Here is a 16811-nt window from a genome sequence, read left to right on the forward strand (position 1 = left end):
TTATTCTAATGAGAGCGGAAGCTCTGCAGACGAAGCCTGATTATATTCCTGTGCTCCATCAGAAAGCACACATGGTGATTTTGTCTTTATACCTTGTAGGCTGGACTTCTGATCTACCAGAAGTTGGAGAGCTTGAATGAAAAAGAGAGGCTTTCATTATCCAGTCACACAGGTAGATTTTTGACTATATTGAACTATTTATTATATGTATTGTGCTCCTGCATGGAGCTTGCATTGTCCATTTCACTAGTGTGTCAATGTTGAAACGTATATGTTTCATAGGAGTGAGTGCTGGATCATGTGAAGTGAAAAGCAAGCTGAACAGTCTTTCACAAGAGCTTCTTGTCTTGGTGGATCACGTGCCGGGTAATTTTAAAGACACCGGAGATGCAGAAAGGTAATGCTTTTGGTATCTTTTTCTCTTGTAATGGTAAAGGCCATCTGTCCTTAGGATGAACCCTCCTAAGCATTCTATATCGGCATGCATGTCATTGAAAGTTGAACAAAATGATACCTTGATATCTGCGATCTGATGTTTTTTGCAGAATAATTCACATGTTTCTTTATATGGAAGATCTATGGGCCGGACATAGATCTGAAGAATCATAATCCAGAGCTTATTTAAAGTGAAAGGGGGCATTACCAGTGTGAGACATGTAATGACTGACAGTCTGCTATTCTGATCTATATGTCTCACTGGTAATGCCCCCTTTCTTTTTAAAATAGATGTCCCTGAGAATCTGCTTCCAGAGCATATTCTATATCCCACCCACATGTCTTAACAGCTTATTAAATATTAATAAAAATGTGAATTACTCTGCAAAAAGACTTCGGATCACAGATATTAAGGTATTATTTCATTTTATTCAATTTTCTGCCATTCTGATATAGATGGCTTCAGGGGGTTGTTCCTACTGACATGCAGTGGGTACGGAAAGTATTGAGACTACTTTAAATTTTTCACTCTTTGTTTCATTGCAGCCATTTGGTAAATTCAAAAAAGTTCATTTTTTTTCTCATTAATGTACACTCTGCACCCCATCTTGACTGAAAAAAAACAGTAATGTAGAAATTTTTGCAAATTTAATAAAAAAGAAAAACTGAAATATCAGTTCAGACCCTTTGCTCAGACACTCATATTTGTCTCATGCTGTCCATTTCCTTGTGCTCCTCCTTGAGATGGTTCTAGTCCCTCATTGGAGTCCAGCCGTGTTTAATTAAACTGATAGGACTTGATTTGTAAAGACACACATCTGTCTATGTAAGACCTCACAGCTCACAGTGCTTGTCAGACCAAATGAGAATCATGAAGTCAAAGGTACTGGCCAAAGAGCTCAGAGAGAATTGTGGCAAGGCACAGATCTGGCAAAGGTTACAACAAAATTTCTCCAGTACCTAAGAGCACAGTGGCCTCCATAATCCTTAAATGGAATAAGTTTGGGACCACCAAAAGTCCAGAATAGTGATGAGCGAATATACTCGTTACTCGAGATTTCCCGAGCACGCTCGGGTGTCCTCCGAGTATTTTGTAGAGCTTGGCGATTTAGTTTTCATAGCCTCAGCTGAATGATTTACAGCCTGGTTGCTAGGGAATCCCCACATGTAATCAAGCAGGCTAGTAGCTGTAAATTATCCAGCTGCAGCGAAAAAAACTAAATCTCCCAGCACCAAAAAATGAGCACCAAAAAATACTCGGAGGACACCCAAGCGTGCTCGGGGAAATCTCGAGTAACGAGTATATTCGCTCATCACTGGTCCAGAAGTCTTCCTATACTTGGCCATCCAGACAAACTGAGCAATCGTTGGAGAAGAGCCTTGGTGAGAGAGGTAAAGAAGAATCCCAAGATCACTGTGGCTGAGCTCCAGAGATACGGAGATGGGAGAAAGTTTCACAAAGTAAACTATCACTGCAGCCCTCCACCAGTCGGGCCTTTTTGGCAGAGTGGCCCGATGGAAGCCTCTCCTCAGTGCAAAACATATGAAAGCCCGCATAGAGTTTGCTAAAAAAACACATGAAGGACCCCCAGACTATGAGAAATAAGATTCTCTTGTCTGATGAGATGAAGATGGACCTTTTTGGTGATAATTCTAAGTGGTATGTGTGGAGAAAACCAGGCACTGCTCATCACTTGCCCAATACAATCCCAACAGTGAAACATGGTGGTGGCAGCATCATGCTATAGGGGTGTTTTTCAGCTGCAGGGCAGGATGACTGGTTGTCATTGAAGGAAACATGAATGCGGCCAAGTACAGAGATATCCTGGATGAAAACTTCTTCCAGAGTGCTCTGGCCTCAGACTTGGCCGTAGGTCCACCTTCAAACAAGACAATGACCCTAAGCACACAGCTAAAATAACAAAGGAGTGGCTTCATAACAACTCTGTGACCTTTCTTGACTGGCCCAGCCAGAGCCCTGACCTAAACCCTATTGAGCATCTCTGGAGAGACCTGAAAATGGCTGTCCACCAACGTTCACTATCCAACCTGACGGAACTGGAGAGGATCTGCAAGGAAGAATGGCAGAGGATCCCTAAATCCAGGTGTGAAAAACTTGTTGCATCATTTCCAAGAAGTCTCATGGCTGTACTAGCTCAAAAGGGAGCTTCTACTCAATACTGAGCAAAGGGTCTGAATACTTATGACCATGTGATATTTCAGTTTTTCTTTTTTGAAAAATTTGCAAAAATTACTACATCTGTTTTTATCAGTGAAGATTGGGTGCAGAGTGTACATTAATGAGGAAAAAAATGAACTTTTTTGAATATACCAAATGGCTGCAATGCAACAGAGTGAAAAATTTAAAGTAGGCTGAATACTTTCCGTACCCACTGTATTCTCTTTAAATGTTTCCAGGTTGTACTGTTAATCTTACATTAACCCACCAATACGTTTTTCATTTGTGTTTATAACAAAAAAAACAAAAAATGTTTTTTAAGACCTACAATACTAATATATGGGCATAAAATTGTAAAAGGCAGAACATTTTTATTCGCTGATTACAACTTACAAATTACCAAATGAATATTTGCAATATACTCTTCTGCATAGTGACCTGGCTGCAGGGACTCAGTTTAACCACCTACCTTGAGCTTGTTCGTTTGGTGATATATTTTTTCTGTAGATTTTAACAATTTTTCTGAATTTTTTTTTTTTTTTAAACTGATAGAGAAATAGAATTGTAAAGGGAAACAGTCACTATGTTTTTACTACTTATTCTGAGAACAGCATAATATGGGGACAGAGTCCCTGATTCCAGTGATATGTCACTTACTGGTCTGCTTAGTATAGTTTTGATAAAATCATGTTTTATCAGAAGGTGATTTTCACTAGAGGCATACTTTGCCTACTGTCATATAGTCCAACCACGCCCCACTACTGATTGGCAGCTTTCTGCCTATGTACAGTGTACTTTAAGCAGAAATCTACCAATCAATTGTGTGGGTGGGCTTATACCGAACTCGGCATTGGTAGATATTCAGCAGAAGAAATATATATTTTTTTTTTTTGTCTTAACTGCATCACCCTGTAAAATAAATGATATATCATGGGAATCCGTGTCTCTGCCTCTACATCAGATGGGGTAGCAAAAATCTGGTGACAGATTACTTTATTTTTAAAGAATTAATTTTTGACTGTTTGAGATCTGACTCATACTTGAGATTAGCTGCTGTAAAGTATGCTGGACAATAGGATTGTATGAGTTTCTTATATTTGGGTTACAGAGGTTTAGGACTAAGCAGAGTTGCTGTAAAGGCAGCACCCGTTTCTATGATTTAAACACTTTTTGGAGCAGACTGACTTATTTGTGTGTTTCTTTTCACAGAGCTGTAGATATTCTTGCCAAAGTTTCTTCAAGTCTGGAGGATTTAAGAAGTATTTTAGAAGCCTCCAAAGAACAGCAAACTGTTGCAGAACCGGAGCATTTACCTCTAAGTGATGACAACTCAGCAAATAAAGAGGATGAGCATACAAAGGGGAAAAGCAGCCGACATACTGAAAACATGGGGACTGAACAAAAGGATACCTTAGATCAACCATTGCACTTGAAGCAGGGTCTGACTATAGATGAGCTTCTCATGATTGAGCAAGAGGTGATGGAAGACCTAAAGTTGGAGGTGAGAAGTCTAATTTTTTTTAAACCTAATCTTCTGTCTGTCCCTGCTCATTTTTCCTTTGAACGAAGCATCTACAAACCGCATCTTTTAGTAATTGTAAAGGGGTGTTCTGATTTGTAGATAAGTGTTTTTAGGGTATAACTAAATGCTCTGCAACTCTTTGATGTTTTGTTAAAAATATTCTGATCTTTAAAGATCTTCTTACTGTCATAATAGAAACCATTATTTCTACATTCCGGGGCTATAAACCTGGCCTGCCACAATCTATACCGTTCAATTTTCATAGGCAAACTGTTTAACCTGAAATCTAAGAAAATTAGTTTGTGGATTATTATCTAGACTCAAGAGCATTCTAATAAACAGACATGAGGGAAATGTTATTCATTAATGTTTTTCTATGATATGACTATCTGGATTGAAGGAATAATCATTCAACTTTTCAAATTTCAAGATTTTTTTTTTTAAATAAACGCTAAACATATCTACCTAAATTTACCATTATTGTAAATTGTAATGTGTCACGCAAAAACAATCTCGAAATCACTGGGATTTGTTGAAGCATTACAGAGTTATTACCACATAAAGTGACACTGGTCAGATATAAAAAATTTGGCCCGGTCACTTGGGGGATTAAGTGAAATGTTCCCCTGCTGTGTATTGACTGTGTCTGACCCTTTAGGGACATGGTCTGATCAGAGGAGTACACATAAGGGTATGTTTCCACGGTCCTGATTGGCAGCGCTTTGGACGCAGCTCGGTCCAAAGCGCTGCTGGCTTTTGTACGCACGGTGATTCCGCATGTGTTCATTGAACCATGTGGAATCACTGCGACCTATACATTGGACTGTGATATTTATCTTAAATAGACATGCTGCTGTCTACAAAGACAGGCCGCATGTCCGGTTACGCAGGGACTCCCGAGGCGTCGGTGCACGCATAGTGGAGATGGGATTTCATAAAATCCCATCTACTATGCTGTAACATCTGGCCGCTGCGGATGAATTCAAATACTGACCGTGGAAACATACCCTAAGAGTATACAGACAGGACAGCATGGGATCCTTTCTTTGAGGTAAAACATTTTTAAAAACAGGCAGGGAAATATTTTACCTCACAAAAAGTATCAGCTGTGATCCCCTGCTGTAATATCTGTATACTCTTTTCCTTCCCCCCCTGCCCAGGAGATGTGGTATGATCAGACCATTTTCCTGCATGGTCAGACACGGCCATTACACAGTACAAAGCAGGAGAACATTTATATGATTACCTCAGCACAGGAACATTCTCTTAAAAACATCCAATTGTGGAAGTCATTATTATTCCAAAATCTTTTGATTAAAATTAACTTTTTTTCATGGAATAACCTCTTTAATAGGATGCACGTTGCTGTCTTTCTGCTTTTTTTTTCCTCCTGAATCTGCCTGATTTTAAACCCCATTTTGCTAAGCGTGGATCAAGGAAGGCGGCCAATAGCCTAATCCCCAGTTTTCTTTCATTATGTCTATTCTCCTTCCAGAGGCTCGGTTTCCTCCCACACTGTTGGGGAATCTAGATTGTGAGCCCCAATGGGGACGGTGACGACAATGTCTGTAAAGCGCCGTGGCATTAATGGCGCTATAGGGAGTAAAATAAGTAAAGTAGACAGGGCACTACAGCCTAATGGATTAGTAGTAGGCTGCAGAAGGCGTACACTCCCGAAAATAATGCAGAGTGAACGCTCACCTATCACCGTTACAGTCTATTACCCCGTTGGTGCTCACATACAAACCATGCTTTGCAGGGGGGATTTGGATGTAAATTCAGATGGGACCATCGAACAGGTGCAAAAACACAATGTGAAAGTGTTCTTAAAGGTCCTTTCCTATCACGTGACTTTAAACGTCGACGAATAGTCTGTTTACACAGGCCGACCGCGCTTCAGATGCGTATCTCTGTCAGTGGCAACCTGACACTTGATTTTTCTCCCTTAGAGCCCCCACAAAAGTGTTATACTACTAAGCATCAACATACTAGTGTTTTATCATTACATAGAGAATTAATTTCTAGGCTACGTTCACATTTGCGTTGTGCGCCGCAGCGTCGGCGCCGCAACGCACAACGCAAACAAAAACGCAGTTGCGTTTTGAACAAAAAACGCTGCGTTTTGCGCCGCATGCGCCCCCCAAAATCTATACAATGTTTTGCATATTTATTGGAAAACGCATGCGTCGTACAACGCACCACGACGCAAGTACTTGCGTCGTCTGCGTTGTCAATACAAATCAATGGTAAAAAAGGCGCTTCGACGACGCAAAAGCGACGCAAACACGACGCATGCGTTTTTTTAAAAGTCAGCGCCGCAAAAAAAATGCAACATGTTGCGTTTGCCGCGCCCTGACAGGTGCGCCCTAACGCCGCATGCGGCGTACGACGCACCAAAACGCATGACAACGCATGTACATGCGGCGCCATGCGGCCCCAATGTTAAAGATAGGGCCGCACGACGCATGCGTTTTGTTGCGGCGACGACGCTGCGGCGCACAACGCAAATGTGAACGTAGCCTTATACTGCACGTGGTTTATGTTAACAGCCCTAAGGCTACTTTCACACTAGCGTCGGGCTCGGCCCGTCGCTGTGCGTCGGGCCGACGTTCCCGACGCTAGCGTTGTCTCCGCCGCACAACGGGGGCAGCGGATGCATTTTTCCAGCGCATCCGCTGCCCCATTGTGAGGTGCGGGGAGGTGGGGGCGGAGTTCCGGCCGCGCATGCAAGCAACGTTTTTTGCTCCCGACGGTCCGCCACTGCACGAAGCATCCGTCGCACGACGGGTGCGACGTGTGGCAATCCGTCACAATGCGTCGCTTAATGTTAATCAATGGTGAAAAAACGCATCCTGCAAACACTTTTGCAGGATGCGTTTTTTTGGCAAAACGACGCATTGTGACGGAATGCAGTTAACGCTAGTGTGAAAGTAGCCTAAATCTTTGCGGTGCAGGCTGAGGTGAAACGTTGTTTCAGGAAGCATCCAATGCATCCAAATGTAGCTAGGTCTGCTGATTAACAACAGGGCAGACAAAGTACGCCTGCGCAGGAGCCGCAGCGTGAAGACCAGAAGAGGACGTCATCTGATGAAGATAGGAGGCCCCGGACCAGCAGCGGGGACCGCCCCTGGGTGAGTATAATCTAACCTCTTTTTCTCATCTTTCAGGATACATCGGGGGCTTATCTACAGCATTCCAGAATGCTGTAGATAAGCCCCTGATGCCGGTGGGCTTACCTCACCCTCAATTTTGGGGGTGACAGATTCCCTTTAATATTCATTGTCAGTGCAGCGAATATTCATTTACCCTTAGCATCTGGGCACAGGCTTTAGCCGCAGCTGCCGTCTCCTGCCTCCTGTGACCCGCCTCTCCCCTTCCCCCACTGTAAACTGGGACTCAATGTGCTGAAAAACTCGGCTTCTACACAAGTACAGGTCCTTATCAAAAAATTAGCATATAGTGTTAAATTTCATTATTTACCATAATGTAATGATTACAATTAAACTTTCATATATTATAGATTCATTATCCACCAACTGAAATTTGTCAGGTCTTTTATTGTTTTAATACTGATGATTTTGGCATACAACTCCTGATAACCCAAAAAACCTGTCTCAATAAATTAGCATATCAAGAAAAGGTTCTCTAAACGACCTATTACCCTAATCTTCTGAATCAACTAATTAACTCTAAACACATGCAAAAGATACCTGAGGCTTTTAAAAACTCCCTGCCTGGTTCATTACTCAAAACCCGCATCATGGGTAAGACTAGCGACCTGACAGATGTCAAGAAGGCCATCATTGACACCCTCAAGCAAGAGGGTAAGACCCAGAAAGAAATTTCTCAACAAATAGGCTGTTCCCAGAGTGCTGTATCAAGGCACCTCAATGGTAAGTCTGTTGGAAGGAAAAAATGTGGCAGAAAACGCTGTACAACGAGAAGAGGTGACCGGACCCTGAGGAAGATTGCTGAGGAAGCAGTGGACTGAGTCTGGTGTGGAAACATCCAGAGCCACGGTGCACAGGCGTGTGCAGGAAATGGGCTACAGGTGCCGCATTCCCCAGGTAAAGCCACTTTTGAACCATAAACAGCGGCAGAAGCGCCTGACCTGGGCTACAGAGAAGCAGCACTGGACTGTTGCTAAGTGGTCCCAAGTACTTTTTTCTGATGAAAGCAAATTTTGCATGTCATTCGGAAATCAAGGTGCCAGAGTCTGGAGGAAGACTGGGGAGAAGGAAATGCCAAAATGCCTGAAGTCCAGTGTCAAGTACCCTCAGTCAGTGATGGTGTGGGGTGCCATGTCAGCTGCTGGTGTTGGTCCACTGTGTTTCATCAAGGGCAGGGTCAATGCAGCTAGCTATCAGGAGATTTTGGAGCACTTCATGCTTCCATCAGCTGAAATGCTTTATGGAGATGAAGATTTCATTTTTCAGCACGACCTGGCACTTGCTCACAGTGCCAAAACCACTGGTAAATGGTTTACTGTCCATGGTATTACTGTGCTCAATTGGCCTGCCAACTCTCCTGACCTGAACCCCATAGAGAATCTGTGGGATATTGTGAAGAGAAAGTTGAGAGACGCAAGACCCAACACTCTGGATGAGCTTAAGGCCGCTATTGAAGCATCCTGGGCCTCCATAACATCTCAGCAGTGTCACAGGCTGATTGCCTCCATGCCACGCCGCATTGAAGCAGTCATTTCTGCCAAAGGATTCCCGACCAAGTATTGAGTACATAACTGAACATTATTATTTGATGGTTTTTTTGTTTGTTATTAAAAAACACTTTTATTTGATTGGACGGGTGAAATATGCTAATTTATTGAGACAGGTTTTTTGGGTTATCAGGAGTTGTATGCCAAAATCATCAGTATTAAAACAATAAAAGACCTGACAAATTTCAGTTGGTGGATAATGAATCTATAATATATGAAAGTTTAATTGTAATCATTACATTATGGTAAATAATGAAATTTAACACTATATGCTAATTTTTTGAGAAGGACCTGTATATATGGTATCGGGTTGTTTTTTTTTGTTTTTTTAAATGATTGTTATTAATACATCCTGTATTAGGCCTCGTTCAGGCATCTGATTTTTGCAGATGGTTTTCATGGATAGCACTTGTAATGTGAGTTTCTGGGGCCATTCGCAAAGAATCGCGGAGACATGTCAAATTTTGAAAAAAGGGTCAGTTCAAAATCAGCAATGCAAGTCTATGGATCCGTGAAAAAAATCGGACTGTTAGAAAGAAGGCAGTGGAGAAACTTTTTTTCTTCATGCAGAAGAAAAAACTTATGACACTCTGATCAAACTCAGTGTGGTCTATCCATTTTTATCATGCGTGAATGATGAGTGAGGCCTTATTTTTTTTTTCTTAATGGCAGGTGGAGGAGGAGGAACCTGAACCGTCTTTTGTATTTGATAGTGATGAAGAATTTGAGACCGAGATGCTCAAGGTAAGAGATTTTCTGTGCACTCTGTCAGTGAATTGGTTACACTGTCATATGTACTGTTTATAGACATACACTAATACAGTACTTTCAAATTTGTGGACTATCCTATTGCTGCTTTTATTTTTTCAGAAACCTTTTTAAAACAAGTAGAGGAAAATCTATCTTGTTTTTTTATTTTGATTCTGCTATTGGGTTAAAACACAATAAATGCACCGAATGCTACAGATTCTAGCAGAACACCATGTGCCTGCCACAAAAGCCTTACAAAAGAGGTTGCTGATTCTAATCTCCAAATACACTTTAACCCCTTTACGCCGCAGCCCTTTTTCATTTTTGCATTTGTTTTTTGCTTCACAGAGCCAGAACTTTTTTATTTTTCCATCAATATGGCGATGTGAGGGCTTGTTTTTTGGGGAAAAGTTGTACTTTTGAACGACGAAGAGAAGAAATCTAAACCAGCTCACCCATGATGCATAAGCTGAGTTTCGGGAGCACGGATCCGCTGTGTCCAGGCCTGTAGAATCCAAAAGAAAAAAAATGTCCAGCTTCACCGAATCCGTGAAAAAAAGATTTCTTTGTTCACAAACTTAAACATGGAGGATACAAACTTCAGCACAAACCATATGGGTAAGAATCTCAACGCGTTTCTGGAGATTAAGCTGCCTTTCATGATTAAGGGAGCTTAGTCTCCAGAAACGCGTTGAGATTCTTACCCGTATGGTTTGTGCTGAAGTTTGTATCCTCCATGTTTAAGTTTGTGAACAAAGAAATCTTTTTTTCACGGATTTGGTGAAGCTGGACATTTTTTTCTTTTGGACTTTTGAACGACACCATTTGTTTTTCCATCTTGTGTACTGGAAAACGGGAAAAAAATTCCATGTGGGGGTGAAATTGTAAAAAAGTGCAATTCCACAACTGTTTTTAGTTGTTTTTTTTACGATATTGACAGCGGCATTTAACAGATTAACAGCCATGGGTGGATCGCCATTCCACCCGTGGCTGTTAGGGGCACATGTCAGCTGTTCAAAACAGCTGACATGTGCCGGGAAAGATGTGGGCTCAGCACCGGTGCCCACATCAAAGGGAGAGACGCGACATGCAGTACATGTACGGGGCCCAGGAAGGGGACATATGCCAGGATGAGGCTCAAGATGGGTTCCAAATACCAGGATGAATTTGCCATATACCAAAATAGTCGCCATAAAACAGGATGCACTATATGGGGCCCATTAAATGGTGGGGCACTATATGGGGCCATTATACTGTGGGGCACATTATACTGTGGTGCACTATATGAGGCTGATTATATGTTGGATCACTATATGAGGGGTCACTATAAGCGGGGTCACACATTACACCACTGCTCCAGAAGAATGGGACGGAACGGGGTCACGTATTACACAATCGCCTCTCCGCCTTGTTCCCCCGCTGCTCCGGTCTGTGTAGCGAGCACCCATCACATCTTAGCATATAGGGCCTACATGTAGTGACGTCATCAAGCCCGCTGTCAGTGATGTCAGATGCAGAGCGGGATTCATGGGAGAGGGAACTTCACTCATCATTGCTTTGATCTGTATCGACATTTAGGGGACCCCACAGCGGCCACGTGATCGCGGGTCACCGATGGGTTACCATGACAACCAGAGGTCTCCAGCAGATCTCTATGGTTGTCATAGCTAAATTGCTATGAGCGCCGCCCGGTGGTTGGCATTCATAGCAAATGAGCATTTCTGCTACATAGAGGCGATATGATCATCGCCTGTATGTAGCGGAGCCTATCAGACAACTGCATATTCTAGTCTCCCATGGAGACTATTGAAGCATGCAAAAAGTCAAATAAAAATGTTCAAATCACCCCCTCTTTTGCCGCATTCAAAATAAAACAATAAAAAAATCAAACATACACATATTTGGTATCGCCGCATTCAGAATCGCCAGATCTATCAATATAACAACAGAGTTAACCCGATCGTTAAATGGTATAACGCGAAAAAAAGTCAAAACGCCAGAATTACGTTTCTTTAGTCTAGTCAACATTGCTTTAAAATGCAATTACGGGCGATCAAAAGATGGTATCAGCACCAAAATGGCATCGTTAAAAACGTCAGTTCGGCGCACAAAAAATAAGCCCTCACCCAACACGAGATCACGAAAAAATACTTTGGATTTTTTCAGTGCAAAAATAAAAAAGACCCTATACATGTTTGGCAGTGGCGTAACTACTAAGTTATGGGCACCGGTGTGGACTTTCAAATGCCCCCCCCCCCCATGCCAAAATATTTACCACCCAAATTCACATTTTCCCTATTCATTTCGCACTCTATAGTTTTGTAGCAATGCTATATAGTCTGACCTAATACTGCCCTGTAATCGCTGAGAAAAATGATTTTATAACTAACATGTCCCTATGCTAATTAGGGTCATGTCTTCAGAAGTGCAGACACTCTGCGCGTTCATGTCCTCCCTTTCTCCAATTCCAAGCACACTCCTGGCGTTTGAAATCTGTGTGCTGTTTCTTCCTGGTATGACGCGCAGCTGCGTCATTTCCGGTCCTGTGCAGTGTGGGGGTGTATTGGGTGTACTGGTCGGCTCTGGAGTATACGCACTGCACATTCTGACGCTGGCGAGTACACCCAATACTCCCCCACAGTGCACATGACACATGCTGGGCTCTGCCCACAGCCGTGGCCATTCTTCCTGACTCGGAAATTTACAGCCCGTACACACACAGCTTCGCCCCGTAAACCCCGTATACACACGGCTCCGCACTGTGCACCTCGCACACGCTGCTCCGCTCCGTGCACCTTGCACACACGCTGCTCCGCTCCATGCACCTCGCACACGCCGCTCCGCTCCAAGCACCTCGCACACGCCGCTCCGCTCCAAGCACCTCGCACACGCCGCTCCGCTCCAAGCACCTCGCACACGCCGCTCCGCTTCATGCACCTCGCACACGTCGCTCCATGCACCTCGCACACGCCGCTCCATGCACCTCGCACACACGCAGCTCCGTTACATTCACCCTGTAAACTCCTCCTGACCCCACACACAAACTTCCCCTCATCCAGCACCATGACAACCAGCACAGCACAGTCCTGCATACACTGAGGCCCCTGATCATGTGACCCCTAACTTCTCCCCTCCTGTGACCTCATCACAGGTCCTGTGCACACAGCACAGCCATATATATATGTGGTGTGCGGCACTGCGGGTGGAGTTAGGTGCATGCATGACATGTGTAAGCAGCACACTGGCCACACATCAGCACTTTACAGCCTCGACTGCACTTGACTCGCCTGCTGCTGCCTTCGCGCCTCACCCGGACTTTGTGACAGCTGCTGCAGGCTCCTTGGCTTTGTTCGGCTTTGTTGTTTCCCCTCCATCTCAGTCAAGCTTCAGTGACACACCCAGCCCTTCTGCTAGGTCACATGTCCTTCAGGGACACACCCACTCGCCTCACAACACTGGAAGTCTGGAGAAGCTGGCTGTTGTGGGCGTGGCCAGCAGGGTGCGTCACTTGTCTGCTGAGTTTCCCCGGCTACTTGTTTGCTGGACTGGGCGGGCCCCTAAGCACTCCGGGCCTGGTTGCAGCTGCGGCCTTAGTTGTTATGCCCCTGATGTTTGGTGTCTATGAGCTCGTAATGTAAAGTAAGCTGCGGAGACACCATCACGTGTTTCTCAACGCAAGCAATGAATAGCCAGGCCTTTCTCCGGGAAGGAACAACAATGGGAAGGGCAGCATCCAATAAAGGAGAATATCCAATAAAGGAAGACCACCTATGCCGAGCATGGTATCCATCCACAAACAGCTGTTTCGGGTTTTTTGCCCCTCATCAGTGTGGAGTAGGAAACTGGCTATTAGGAGCAGTGCCTGGTGAACGGCTATGAAGGAACAGATGAGTGACCTCGGGGAGACCAAAACATCCAACACTGCAGAGACACCATCACGTGTTTCTCAACGCAGTGATCCAGAACACTGCCCCCATCCCTTATGGGAAATATGCAAACGCATGTAAAGTAAGCTGCGGAGACACCATCACGTGTTTCTCAACGCAAGCAATGAATAGCCAGGCCTTTCTCCGGGAAGGAACAACCACGGGAAGGGCAGCATCCAATAAAGGAGAATATCCAATAAAGGAAGACCACCTATGCCAAGCATGGTATCCATCCACAAACAGCTGTTTCGGGGTTTTTGCCCCTCATCAGTGTGGAGTAGGAAACTGGCTATTAGGAGCAGTGCCTGGTGAAAGGCTATGAAGGAACAGATGAATGACCTCGGGGAGACCAAAGCATCCAACACTGCAGAGACACCATCACGAACAGCTGTTTCGGGGTTTTTGCCCCTCATCAGTGTGGAGTAGGAAACTGGCTATTAGGAGCAGTGCCTGGTGAAAGGCTATGAAGGAACAGATGAATGACCTCGGGGAGACCAAAACATCCAACACTGCAGAGACACCATCACGAGAAACTGGCTGTTTGTGGATGGATACCATGCTTGGCATAGGTGGTCTTCCTTTATTGGATATTCTCCTTTATTGGATGCTGCCCTTCCCGTGGTTGTTCATTTCCCGGAGAAAGGCCTGGCTATTCATTGCTTGCGTTGAGAAACACGTGATGTTGTCTCCGCAGCTTACTTTACATGCGTTTGCATATTTCCCATAAGGGATGGGGGCAGTGTTCTGGATCACTGCGTTGAGAAACACGTGATGGTGTCTCTGCAGTGTTGGATGTTTTGGTCTCCCCGAGGTCATTCATCTGTTCCTTCATATGAGCTCGTAATGACCTGGAGAATCATAATGGCAGGTCAGTTTTATCATTTAGTGAACATCGAAAAACAACTGTGGGATTGCACTTTTTTTTTGCAATTTCACAGCACTTGGAATTTTTTTCCCATTTTCCAGTACATGATATGGTTAAACCAATGGTGTCGTTCAAAAGTACAACTCGTCCCGCAAAAAACAAGCCCTCACATGGCCATTTTGACCGAAAAGTAAAATGTTATGGCTCTGGGAAGAAGGGGAGCAAAAAATGAAAATGCAAAAACAAAAATACCTCTGGTCGTTAAGGGGTTAAAAGTGGAAATCCCAAGCCTTTTTAAATTATTTTTCAGATTTTACGTCATTAAAAACAAATTATATTTAAAAACCACAAACATTAATGCTTTCAAGTTTTTCAATTGTTGGAAAAAAGTTTTTTAGTTATTATTATTTATTATTATAGCGCCATTTATTCCATGGCGCTTTACATGTGAGGAGGGGTATACATAATAAAAACAGGTACAATAATCTTGAACAATACAAGTCACAACTGGTAGAGGAGGAGAGAGGACCCTGCCCGCGAGGGCTCACAATCTACAAATGGCACCTTCCCTTTAAAAAAAAATATTTTCAAATTATGAAATTGTTGTAAAGGGAATCTGTCGATAGGAGTAACCTTTTTGTGCGGTCTATAAGGTCATGTATATTCTACTGTACTGTGTTACTTACATGTCTCACACTTGTAACTCTTTTTTTTTTATTAAAAATAAGGTCTGGAGGCAGATTCTCATGCAGATCAGTGTCGCCCATAGAGCTGAACTGCTCATTAAAATATGAGTAAAACATGAATTTCTCTGGAATAAGACATTGGATTACAGATATCAAGTTATCATTTTATTCAGCTACCTATCTCCCGCATGCCCATAGAGATGGAAGACCCTACTGAAATTCCCTTTAATTAGCATGAAATTTGCGATTAACTTGCCTTTTCTATGCACTGTCATTCTCCTGTAATGAGATCTTTCGTAGTGTATAGCTGGTTTCCATGCAGCTCAGTCACTAGTAAGTGCCTTGACCCTAATAGGTATGTTCCAGGAGGGAAGTTAACTCTTAACATACCAGCAACTTCTCTGCAGTCTATTGCTCTCTGCACAGCAGTAAGCTGCTTACCTCCCTTCCCTTTCCACTCCTGATAAGCCACAGTTACATATCTTGCAAAATCACCAATCCGGGGCATTGGTTTCTCGCAGTTCTCCTAAACACGTCTCTCAGCTCTTGCTGTCCTGAGCCATGTGCTTGTCTGTAAAATACAGTGAGAAGTGTAGACTTCAAAACAAACCACTGATGGCTGATGTGTAACAGCAGAACTCGTCCTGAGCTTTACAGTTCCAATGCTACAGTTCTTCTGCTCACCAGAACTGTAAGTCAAGGAGAAGTGCCTGTTCTGCCCAAGACTGTAAGGAGACTGCATAGCTCTGAGTTGCTTCAAAAACAACTTGAGAATACCCCTTTAATCAAGCTCCATGTTACCAAAGGCAGGATTCAAATGACAGCTAACCCATCACAATATGAAATGTCACACCTGATTTTGCTACCCCCTCCTTTCCCAATTACATTGCACATTCTCATTAGATGCTTCAATATAGATGATTGGATCCCAATCTGTTCATTGTGGCTAATGTGCATGTGTTTGCGATATATCAGGAAGTTAGAATCTAAAAAAGCCCCAGTGGCCAGTGTGAAAATTTAGAGTTCTATTTTTTATTTTTAAATTCTTAATACTAATTGTGATATGAAGAAAAAAGAACACATTTATCACACAAACCTACCGTAATTAAAACAGTAATTTTTTCTGATGATACGAATTATCATCACAGTTGACTGTGGTTAGATCAAACTTCTATCAGATGTGTAACATAGTTAATATGGTATAATAAATGTTTCTATTGTTTTGCTAGTCTGTAGAAGTCCTGGATAAAAGCCCGGACTCATTCTCCAGAAGCTCTCCACAAATGCTTGCACCAAAAGGTGAAGTACACAACGCTGTGGATGAGGAAGAAGATGAAGGCATAGAAGAGGAGGATGAAGAAGATTGGGGTATGACTTATAATTTAGTCCAAAAAATAGTCCAGTATGTGGGATAACTAATGAATAAATCAATTCATAACTATGTCAAATACTTTAAATGTATTTTTGTAGAGATTTTTCATTTTTGGAATGGGAAAGGTCTAGACTCTTAATTTCTAAAAAGTGTTTATTATGTTGAAATCATATGAAAAATTTGTAAATAGAAATAATATTTTTTTCTTTTTTCCTTCTGAAAAGATCCAGCTATTCCTGAACCAAATGTGCATGAAATATCTTGCTTGAAAACCTTTTTTGGCCATTCAAGTTTTAAGCCGTAAGTATTATTCGGGAGGGATCTAAAAGGAACTCAAAATGCAAAAGTACAGGAAGCAG

The 16811-nt window shown here is 42.9% G+C and overlaps 1 protein-coding gene across 1 annotated transcript in view; it reads left to right on the forward strand.

The window, feature by feature from the left end:
* The window catches only part of WRN (WRN RecQ like helicase), a 233478-nt gene that overhangs the window by 57949 nt on the left and 158718 nt on the right, over positions 1 to 16811 (forward strand). Inside the window, exons 7-12 of the mRNA XM_077274012.1 lie at positions 100 to 172; positions 283 to 397; positions 3824 to 4115; positions 9526 to 9597; positions 16310 to 16448; positions 16677 to 16752. Coding sequence (XP_077130127.1) covers positions 100 to 172; positions 283 to 397; positions 3824 to 4115; positions 9526 to 9597; positions 16310 to 16448; positions 16677 to 16752 — 767 coding nt within the window. The remainder of the gene's footprint in view (positions 1 to 99; positions 173 to 282; positions 398 to 3823; positions 4116 to 9525; positions 9598 to 16309; positions 16449 to 16676; positions 16753 to 16811) is intronic.

The sequence above is a fragment of the Ranitomeya variabilis genome, chromosome 1 (assembly GCF_051348905.1).
Source record: "Ranitomeya variabilis isolate aRanVar5 chromosome 1, aRanVar5.hap1, whole genome shotgun sequence".
Classification (NCBI taxonomy): Eukaryota; Metazoa; Chordata; class Amphibia; order Anura; family Dendrobatidae; genus Ranitomeya; species Ranitomeya variabilis.